At 46.0% G+C, this 11,274-nt stretch overlaps 1 protein-coding gene across 1 annotated transcript in view; it reads right to left on the bottom strand.

The window, feature by feature from the left end:
- Nucleotides 1–3,132: 3,132 nt before the first annotated feature.
- CTDSPL2 (CTD small phosphatase like 2) overlaps nt 3,133–11,274 on the bottom strand; it is a 15,059-nt gene continuing 6,917 nt past the window's right edge. Inside the window, exons 6-13 of the mRNA XM_029958819.1 lie at nt 10,397–10,475; nt 10,013–10,124; nt 9,630–9,716; nt 8,281–8,343; nt 8,107–8,186; nt 6,071–6,197; nt 5,658–5,753; nt 3,133–5,150 (exon numbers count right to left, since the gene is read on the bottom strand). Of these exons, the coding sequence (XP_029814679.1) occupies nt 5,085–5,150; nt 5,658–5,753; nt 6,071–6,197; nt 8,107–8,186; nt 8,281–8,343; nt 9,630–9,716; nt 10,013–10,124; nt 10,397–10,475 (710 nt within the window). The 3' untranslated portion in view covers nt 3,133–5,084. The remainder of the gene's footprint in view (nt 5,151–5,657; nt 5,754–6,070; nt 6,198–8,106; nt 8,187–8,280; nt 8,344–9,629; nt 9,717–10,012; nt 10,125–10,396; nt 10,476–11,274) is intronic.

Below are 11,274 nucleotides of genomic sequence, written 5' to 3'. Positions count from 1 at the left end.
GCCCCGGGCCCTGGGCACCGATAACCCGGGCTGGGAGCGGGACCGGCACACGGGCACTGCCCCCGCCAGCGCTGTGCCCTCTGAAAACGGGCATGGACTGTGCCACGGCCGCAGTTCTGACGGGAGCGCGGCCACCACGCTCGCCCCGTGCTCCTGCTCCGCACCAGAACGGCACGGTCTGTCCACCTCTTCGGGGTGTGGTTTTCCTCCTTTCATCTCTGCCACATAACACCGAACAGAGAAAAGCTGGGAACGTTCCCTTCATCCCGTTCATTTCACTGCCAGCTCCCAGATTTTGTCTGAAGATAATAAATTTATGTCTTTCAGGTAACAATTGAATGGTCTCTGACACTGTGATAAACATGAGATGGAAAAAACAGGACTTCCAAATTTATCATCCTTTCTTCCTTGGCCCCCGTTTACCAGGCCATATAAATAACAACAGAGATGTAACTATGGATCAAACAATGTCCCAAGTTATACCCTCACCAAGTCCACACATGGTTTCACAGGCTGCTGTGGGGATAATCACAAAAGTGCCAGGAATTGTGCAGTGATTTGGATTTACACAGAACATTGAAATTTTTCATTGTTGGCCTCCAGTATCTTTAGCTTGTAAAACATAGACACAATTCCTTCCCTTCAAAGCTGAAAACCAACAGGAGCAATGTCTCGATTTGCAGAAAACAGAGTCTCAGTGAAGGATGATATCAGCTAAAAATCATAAAAACAGTAGCCAGAGCATAAATATTCAATATAAATCTTTCTGATTCTACAGATTAGAAATGACTGCAGAGGAAACACAAATCCATTGGCCAGGACCTCTCCTCCCATCACACTTTACAAGATTTGGCCCATTGGTACAACATTCTTGCAAGTATCAAAAAAATAAAGCAAAACAGTTACATTGCATGGACAAGCAAAGTTGGGATGTGCTCCACAAGGTGTGTCCACGTCCTTCCTTAGCAGAACATCCTTGTTTGCTTCCAAACAAAGGGGGTTTGGGGGTATTTTTTTCCCAGCAGTCTGACCCCTCACTGAGCACCCGCTGCCCCTGTGCTCCTTCCCATTCCTCCACTCCAGGATCTCCACACCAGGAACCTCCGATGCAAAGCTGAAATGTTGTGGCCTTGGTGTGACCAACTCTTTGAGTGTCCTTGAGTGTCCTCGTGGGACTCTGTGACACTGTTCTCCAGCTGAACCAGCTCAATGCCACAATTATTTTTCCAGAAAAACTGTCTTCCCGTGACCCCTCACCCCCCTCCCACTCCCAGCAGCCTGGGCAGCTCCTCCATCTCCCCTTCTCCTCTGGGGGTCAGTTTTTGGCTGGATCTGCTCCCAGCTCAGGCTCAGCCCGTGCCTGGCCCAAGGAAGCAGCAACAGTGACCCAGGGAAGGAAGGAGCAGGAGGAGGGAAACCCTCCACACTCACCGGCCCAGACGCTGCGGAACTCCCTCAGTCTTCACATTCCAGCTTTACACAATTCCCAGGATGGATTTTGATGTCCCTTTTAGCTCAAATCCTCAAAGCAGTGTTTTTGCCTGCAGATGAAACACGAGAAGGATTGGAATCACTTCTGGAATGAGGGGCTGTGGGATTTGTGCTGTCCTGCTGCCGCTGGGCTGGTGGGATTTGTGCCCACTCCTCCTCCTCATCCACTCCCTCTGGTCCCTCTTCCCAGCAGGCTCGATGCTCTCCAGCTGCATCAATCCAGCCATCCCTGTGACTCCAACACTGGACAGAGCAGTGTCTGGGGAGGGGACCACGTGCTCTGCAAGGGCTTTTGCTGCTCACGGCACCCCCAAGGTCTGACAGCAGTTTAAGGGCTTTGCCCAGAGCTGATCCGTGTCCTCCTGCCGCCCTTGGCTGACACCACTCGTGCTTTGGGAGATTTCTGCTCTGCTCCCGAGACATCCAGGCTTCCTGATACATTCAAAAGTAATGAAAAATGGCAGCTGGGGTGAATCCAAGGTGGAAGGAAGCAGCAACACCAAGGTGAGGGCTATTCCAGCTACAGAGAAACTCCAGGGAAAACAAAGGATTGAACAGGTATTGCCAAAATGGGTCTAAAGGTGGTATTGTGCTGCCAGAACCAAGATGCTCCAACCTAGAACAGAATCCATGGGGACATGGAAAATGGACACAGGATCACCACGATCCAGCAAGAGACCACAAAAGAAAACATTCAGAACTTTGTAAATAGGGTGTTGTACTTCCCCAAAATACATAGAATGGGTATAAATGATCCAGCTGCAGATGCACTGCTTGAGTTCCAGACATTCAAGGCTCAGTAACACCCGTGGCTGAGCCTGCCCTGGTCACAGGAGGGGTTCTGGGGAAAGGAACAGGGAACTCGCCCTCGAGACAACAGGAGAAATAAAACCTGTGCATTAAAACTCTGCTTCATTCCAGAAGGGTTTGACATTTGTAGGAAGGGACATTTTGCAGAAGGCAGAACCTCTGTGCAGTGTTCAGTGACACCCAGCAGGCTGGTAGCATGGGAGCACAGGAACACTGGCTGTGTGTCCTGGGCAGTGCCTGTCCCCTGGGCAGTGCCTGTCCCCTGGGCAGTGTCTGTCCCCTGGTAGTGTCTGTCCCCTGGCAGTGTCTGTCCCCTGGGCAGTGCAGCCGTGCAGAACCATTCCCCCCTGACAGGAGGGTTTCCCTCCCGGCTCTGGTGGGCACAGCACAGACACAGCTCTAACCTGGCTCTGCTCTCCTCAGCCCGGCAGCACCTTTGGAACCGGGGGAGCCACTGAGAGGACCTGGAGACAAGGACATTGTTTGAACAGCTGAACACCCTTTACAACAAGAGAAGGGCCACGAACTGAACCAAACTGGGCTCACTCTGGTGGGTCAGTGGATTCACAGCAGCTCTGTGACCTGAGATCTGGACAAAACCCCGGTTACACAAAGCTTTGCCCCCAAACTAATGAGACCCCTCAAATTCAGATTTACATCACAAAGAACAACTGACCACAAAGAACAACTGACAACGGGCTGGCAAACCAAGGAGCAGCTCCAACACAAGCTGCCCACTTCCAAAATCCAGCAATCCTTCCAGAGCCATGGGCACAGCACCCGAGGAAGGGCTGCCCAGGGCGACACGGCTGCACGAAGCAGATGTAAAGGTAATGTTCTGTACATTTTATTTCAATAAAGACATAAGACAAACAGCGTAAAGATGCCCAGATGCCCTAAAGATAAATACATTTAAAAGATTCTCATTAAAATGAATCTGTAGTATTTCTTTCCTGCAAGCAAAATACCTTTCTTTAAATACAAAAAAAATCAGTATTCTGAATTGCAAATGTTTTCACTTTTTTGCAGAAAATCTGCCATGATGATTTTGTTTTTAATGAATAAGGATTTTCCACAAAACAGGCTTGCTCTACATGCTAAGTTTAACAGTTCAGTGACACCATGTGCTAGCTACATACACAACAGATAATATAGTAAGAAAACACTCAACCTGATGAAAAGTTAAAATCTTCATTAATACACTGGAAAAAGTTGACATAACTCATGCCTTTTAAAATCAAAAATACAAAAATTAAATGTTTTGCTAAAAAGATTTTCCTTATTTTAAGGACTCATTTGAAAATGAAGCTGCATGTAATTTGTACAATAAAATTGTACAAGTAAACAGGTAATATACATAAAAAATTAATTGACATACTTCTCAATTATCAGCTGTCCACCTTTAATTTCCAATACTGTACTTTCTTATCAAGCATACAAAATAGCAAACTTCTCTTTAGAAAAAGTGCCGTTCTGTGACATCTTTTACACAAAACCAGTCCGAGCCTGTGGCGTGGTAATGCAGTCGAGAGGCAAAGCTTCCTACCTTGTACAAATTCTACCTTCCATAAAAAGCCTCCGGAAAAGCAGATTTCCCACCGTTACAAAAATATCACCTCCGGGGCGCTGCATTAGGAGCCACGGCTGGGGCCTATTCCCTCGGGAAACCACTGGGATGGCAGGTGGAGCCCTGCCAGGGCTGCTCCCCGGGAGAGGCTGATTGGAACCGGGAGTGTCACAGGGGTGCCCAGCCCAGGCCCGACTCCCCGGAATACTGAGCGGAGCAGGCAGTCCCGGAGCAAAGGAGGCAGCAGGAATGGGATCCCAGCAAACCTGCCAGCTGACCACGCTCCTCCTCCTGGCCAGGTCCATGCACAGCACAGTGTGAGGTATTCCTTGTCCATCCGAGGGGCCGCTGCCAGGTGTGCTCTGTCCGGAGTACGTGCCATCGCAATGGTTTAAAAGATTCGGAATATTAGTAATTCTTATCTTCTTATCTAGCCAGTCTCTTGATTTTTGAAAAGGTTTCGACTACAGTAGAATATTACAGAAAGAAAATATAAATGCAGGGGTTTTTTTTTTTCTTTCTAAATGAAACTTACGTGGGCTAAAACTAGAGAATATTTTTAAACAAATATACAGGATGCAGGCAGACAAAGCAGGGAAACGGCCAGCCAACTGTTTAATAAAAAACTAACAAAATTTGGCTATTTCCAGAAAAACTATGAAGCGCCTCAACTAAAAGGAATGCATAATGAAATTCTAATCTAATACAGGTCAAAAATGTAAAAAGGTTATAAACCTTAACAGGAAAAATAAAACAACTTTTACTGGCCATTCCTGTTGAAATGAGAATCTTAAAAGTAACAGAAAAGTGGCTACAAACCCACTTAGAGCACCGAACAGAGAGAAAATCCGAGTCCATTTTCAATCTCTGTTGTATCATAAAATCCTGTGTTTCTACAGGTCAAACTGCTGGTGGCAGAAACAGAATTTTCTTTATAAACTGCAGATGTCCTGTACATAAAAAATTTCCTTGGAGTTGCACTAGTTCTAAAGCCTTTTCTGTTCTAGCCTCCCTACTGCGGGTACTGGATTGTACTGATGGCGGCAACCTCAGGTGTAGAAAGTCTCTTTCTGTAACCCTTGATCAGTGTTGGGCACCAAAGATAAGAAAAGCAAGACGGGGTACAAAAATGCAAAATTTCAACAGTAATGGCAATGTTTTGTATTAGTCCAACAGGGTCCTGCATTTCCTCCCCTCGGCAGCGAGAGCAAAGGCTTTAATCGGGGGGTAGCAAGTCATGCAAGCGAAATCTGTCTCTGATGTGAGGTCGGACGTCTTCGTTCTGGGGGGAGAAGTGCAGGTTTAGGGCAATGAACACAGCCAGGAATCACATTTTCACAGGGTTCACTGTCTAACACCCCTATTTTAATGTAACAAAACATAAGCAACGAATGATGTCATTCAAGAGGTTTACAGAAATAACTACATAACACCCCCAACGATTTGGGGTGATTTATTTGTTTCAAGAACAAAGGCACACAGCACTCCCAACAACGGGCACTGTGTCATGCCAATGTCCCCAGACCCCCAACTGCCTTATCACTGATGTTCCCACCCCACTGCCCTCGGTTTCCAGCACAGCCAGCAATGCCAGCAGTCCCCCCTTTGCTGTGTGAACACGTCCCTGTGCCCACTCTAAAATCCAGCCCACAGCAGCCTAGTCACACAGGGACACACAGGACCCTCATCAGCCTAAATCCCAGTGACTCAAAACCCTTAAAATAATGTGAAAATACTTAAAAGAGTTTACTGACGTTTTTGGCAAGAGCCACAGAAAGGAAACACTCACCAGCTCTACGAGTTTCTCCAGAAATGGAATCAATTTTAGGAGTTCGTTGTCATTTTTATCCATGAACCAGCTTTCTATAGGAATTCCATTGGAAAGCTAAAGTTAAAAAAGGAAAAAAAAAATCATCAAGACATGATTTATACTTAATTTATTTACAAATATGACTTGTGAAATAGCATCTGGAGGAAATATGTTTCCAAGTCAGAGTTCATTAACGTGTATTTTCCCCACAGTTTTGGTCTGTAAACTTCAAAACAAACATGAGCCCCAAACTTAAACAAGCAGAGAGATCCAAGTGCAGGGTTTCACTGGCCCCAGACTTCAGTCAGAAGGGAACTCCAGCTGCAGGGCTGCAGTGTGCTGCCCCAGGGAGCTCTGCCCCCCTGAGGGGTTTGCTGCCCACAGCCCCTCACCTGGTAAGCAAAGGCTTGCGGTGAATTGTCGATGATGATGGTTTTGGAGAGGTCTCTGCCCAGGATGTTTAAGTCCTTGATGTAATTCCCTTGTACACACACACAATGCTCACGGAAAAGTCGATGCCTGTCATTAAAGGAAGACACTAATTAATGAGGTCAATGACAACATCCCCGCTGCGTCAGGAACAGGTGACTCTGCCGGGCCTTACCCAACCTCTTCTCTTCCAATCTCCTTGCCCCTTTTAAAGAATTGTGCTCCTCTCCCATTCACTTTAGAGCTTTCTACTGCTAAAATGCCCAGTTCAGGTAATTTTGCACTAACCCAGTTCTGTGGGTGTGTGTATTTAAACAGCTCTTGCTTTCTGATCCCTTTCAGACTGCCAAAGGGACCCAAAACACCCCAGTGATGTGCCATGCCCCAGGTGCTGCACAGGAGCCAATTTATTGGGGGTTATTATCCCTTCACTCTGTCCCAGCTCCCACAGAATGAGGCCTTCCCGTGCCATCGAGTGCCAGAGCACAAAGTATCACAAGAAATGTTTCCTTTCCTATTACACCTCTGTTGGCAATTAACCTATTTCAGTTATTGTAGCTCGAGAAAAAGCCTCGAGGCCAAAACATCCCATCAATTCCTTCCTTTCCAATTAATCTGCTCCTGTGTAAGTCATGACAGAAGAAATGGATGGATTGACTAGAAGGAGTCAGATTCAAAAAACAGCAGGAATAAAACTCACATTTCATGGCACATCGACAGAATTATAAATTGTAAACTGGGCAGGTTTGGGGTTGCCCAGCCCTATGACAGTGCAGTCCCTTCCGGGCTGCTTATATTTTTAAATGGAGTTTTCAGAAGCTGTACATAGTGTGCTTAATTCCATACAGGAGCTGAGCTCCCAACGTTGCCATGGAGGGAAGGAGCTGCTGCCTCAGCATTTATATATAGAGGGTGAGTCACAGGAGGCCTGGCAGCACCTCGGGCTGGGGCACAGCCCGGGCACCACAGCCCCGCTGGGGCAGCACGGGGACAGCTCTGCACAGTCCCAAACCCTGGCTGGCTCTGTGTCTAACGGGCCTTGCCCTGCCCTAACACAGGAATGACCCCAGTCCTGGCCTGCAGGGGGTTTAACACCTCGGGTGCACAGCCAGGCTCACGCTCTGGAGGTGCCAGTGCCTCCTGCCCACCGTCCCACCCGCTGACACAGCCAGGCTCAGGTATTCCAAGGACTGAAAGGATTCCCAAGTCTAGTTTACACAGTGGCAAGGAGGTTACCAGGCCCAGACTGAGATTCTGTGGTGGATGTCACATAAACCAAGACACAATACAACTGTTCCTGGACAAAATTAGTGACATCTTAACTTCCTGCACTTCAAAAGTGAGTTGGGATGTGCCCACGCCACCGAGTGAAAGCAATGGAGAAAACCACTGTCTTTTCTTGTGTGTGTGAGGAAAATCCAGTTTCCCTCAGAATATACAACACCAGGATGCAGAGCAGGGCTGTGCAGAGATGCTGGGTACAGGTCACACAGCTCTGACCACCAACAGGCAGGTGTTTGCTTCCCTGACCTGGGGCACCCCAGGAGGGGGAACCCCTGAGCAGAATCTCTTTGGTTTCAACTTCCTAAGGTACAGTCCTCCTTCCAGGGGAGCATAACAGAATCTTACCCCCCCAGAATTTCTTTCTGCCTTAAGGAACTGGAAAAGCCAATCACTTCCCAACAAAGCTCAGTACTGAGAAATGATAAACCAAACCAGCTCTAATACAAAACCAACAGACAAATGATTTTGTGATTGAATATGAACAAACAGCATGCTGATTGTAAAAGTTATACAAGCCATAATTTATAGTTAATAAATCGATTTTGAGTAGTTTAAAGGTAATCTGTTAATTCAGTTTATTTCCTTTATTTGCAGTGTGTATTCCAAAGCACATTTCTGATCCTCAAGAGGACATTTGCCATGAGTCAGCCTAACAGAGGATGAGCAGGTACAGGTGCTGGTCCTTGAGGGCATGTTCACAATGTTCTGTTTTTACCTGACCAGTTGCTTTTTGGGGTCCAGGATGTTCAATAACTTGTCTGCATACACCTTCTTAGAAGCAGTAAACAGAATGATCTGGGGATTGAAGGGGAAAAAGTCGTTACTTGACATGCAAGTGTGTGGATATAACTTAAAAGTGAAATTCAAAAGTAGTGTCCAATTGTTTTACCTCATAAATCTGAGACATACGTTCCAGGAACTCTCGGAAGAACGGCCTTAGCCGGACATAGACCTGGAGCAGAGATGGGCTTTAGTGAACACTGAGACTCCCCCAGCCTCCCCCACCCCACACTGTGCCACCTGCTACAGAGGAGGCCAAAATGGGCATTAGAAATAAACAGCAAACAGTAACTTCCACTATAACCTAATTACACCAATATTCCATTGGCTCACAGCCTGAGCAGCTCTGAGTGAAGGTGTGAGATGATAACATTGAACTATTGGGAAACTGGACAGAATTAGAAATAATTTCAATAAAATATAAAAGTTGAACAGTCTCTAAATTAAAAATGGAACTGGTTGCTTTGACTGAACATCCTGACTCAGCTCTCAGCAGAGGGGCAGCACCAGTTCCAGCACTGGACACCGTGAGCCAACACCTGAACTAAATCATCATCTTAACCACCACTAACAACTACACCTGAACACAATCACACCTGAACACAATCACACCTGAACACAGTTACACCTGAGCCTGGGGTGGCAGAAGGGATTGGAAAAGGCTTCAGCTACTTCCAAATTTCCATCAACTTGGATACCACCAGCACAGAACTGCACACACAGAGAAATCATTCCCTGTAAGAAACTGTGGACTCACAAAAGAGACACCGAGTCAGGAGATTTCTGCCTCTGACTGAACCCCAAATACAGGATTTGGGCTCCCAGGGAGGCACCTCTGTAAATCTGCAGCCCCAGGGCCCTGGAGCACCTGGTGGCAGTGAGGGCACGTCCCAGGCTCTGTTCTGTACCTGGGGCCAACCCTCAGGTGATATCTGGTGTGTGTTGGACAGACCTGGCCGTGACCTGAGCCCACAGTCACAACACAAAGGGGAAAAACAGCAGCCCCAGGCTCTGCTCACAGCTATTTCTGGTTCAGAGACTGCCCACACAGAACTACAGCTTTGAGGAAAGGTACTGAAACATCCAGGGAGAGAAGGGAGGATGCTGAACTGTCTCATTTCAGGGTGATTTCAGCTTTATCAATTTTTTTAACAGTCACTTAGGAATAGGCTTAAATTTCCATTCCCATCACAGTAAATGTCCACAAGGAGTTGTAGTGCATGAACTGAATTATATCACATTTCTATGTGGACACAACCAAGTGACCAGAGGGCAAGACAAGGGGAACAGCTGAAGTGAATACAAAGTTTCTTGCCAAATGTGCCACCCGCAGCTCATCACCAGGATGGTGTAACTTTATCACCAGGCCTCCCTCTCTTTACACAAGATGAGAACAAATACAAACCCCAAGGATTCCCACCTTAAACAAAGTAGAGGGGTTTGTGTTTTTCTTTTTACCTGGTAAATGACATCTTGGAAAAGAACTGGAAAAGTGAGTGCAGCATCTTCTAATTCGTTTAGACTACAGTGCACTAATGTTTCATCCTATTACAAAAATATATAAAAGAAAGAAAAGATTGTGAAATTATAAAAACTGTAATTTCTTTTAAAAAAAGGATGCAAGTATTTGACAAATACAACAAGCATTCTATTCCTGCCACTATTAATTCTTTTTAAACTACTTTTTAACTACTTTAACTAGTATTTTTGACTAAAAATACTAAAATTTATGTGGCGTTCAACAGTCTTTTTGTTTAAAGCAAACATGACTGATTTCCACAAGCAAAATAAGGGAAATACCCCATCCCCCTGCTTTGGTTTGTGTTTATAAAGATATTTACCAAGTCTAGAACTAATGAAAACTCTGGTGTGCTTCTGGTTTTGAGTGGGAGAGCTGGCTTCCTGTTCAGCTGTTCTTCTGTTAGTGGGGGCACATGTTTGATGAAATAATATCTGAAAAGAACACAGATTTTGCTGTAAAACTGTAATGTTTTAGGTCAACTAAATATTTGAAATATTTAAGGATGCACAGGAAATAAGTATTTTAAATTGAAATAAACCCCACAACAATATACAATTATTTTTTTAAGTTAAGGGCTTTTGGAGCTCATTATCATAATATTAAAATGATGCGATTAATATAATAATAAATATAAATTAAAATATCGTAATCCAATACCCAAAATGATCAACTGACTGTTTTCAGTACAAACACTGGCACTTACGGATCAAAGACTTCCCAGTCCTCTTCATAGGTGGCTTCTGCATGAGCTGATGAGTAGCCACTGTCTGGAGATACTGGTGCTAAAATTCAACGAAAATGACCAAAACAAAAAATAAAACAAAAAACCACAAGAGCTGGTCTTATTAGTGCAGTTCTTCAAAGCCACAATGTGCACTTGAGACACGAGGGAAGAAGCAACAGCGAAATATTCTGTCCCCAGCCCCACCTCCCACCCCAGGGGCTGCTCAGAAGTCACATTTACCTCCTTGGCAGGAGCCTTCAAAAACTATCCATCCCCAAAGCTTTGAGGGTCTGGGCAGGGTTTAGGGAACTGTTAGGGATTTGATGCTGCCCATCCACAGAGAAACTGCATTTTATGGCTACAACTTTTGTCAAAAAAAAAAAGATGTATGATGAGTCTTTTGAAGGAAATATGGACAGGTTATCAGGATTTGTGTAGGGTCTGTGTGGTTCTCATTCACCACGTGGTTCTAATGTAAGACACCAAAATGTAGCCCATTTCTCTTTGGAGATCAGCAAGCCCAGAGTGTGCATGTTCAGCAGGGGTACTCAATGCTCATAGAAACACTTTTCCTCTGGAACCTTTGTTTCCATGTGAGGAACTGCTTTGAGACCACCCGAGCTGCACCAGGAACAGACAAGTCTTGCCCAAACTGTGCCTTTGGTGCATGAGCCAGATTAGTGCATTAACCATAAAAACCAGCACGAGCAGTGTTTGTGTGGCCCAGGCTGAGGCGAGGCAGCAGCTCCCAGCAGGGCTGGGCAGGCAGCAGGGACAGGCAGCAGAGCAGGGACAGGCAGCAGGGCAGGGTAGACAGCAGGGCTGGGGCAGGCAGCAGGGCAGGGGCAGGCAGCAGG

The sequence above is a fragment of the Manacus vitellinus genome, unplaced genomic scaffold (genome assembly GCF_001715985.3).
Source record: "Manacus vitellinus isolate BGI_N305 unplaced genomic scaffold, ASM171598v3 scaffold_16_pilon, whole genome shotgun sequence".
In the NCBI taxonomy this organism is placed as follows: domain Eukaryota; kingdom Metazoa; phylum Chordata; class Aves; order Passeriformes; family Pipridae; genus Manacus; species Manacus vitellinus.
This window is presented reverse-complemented; position numbering and strand designations above follow the sequence as displayed.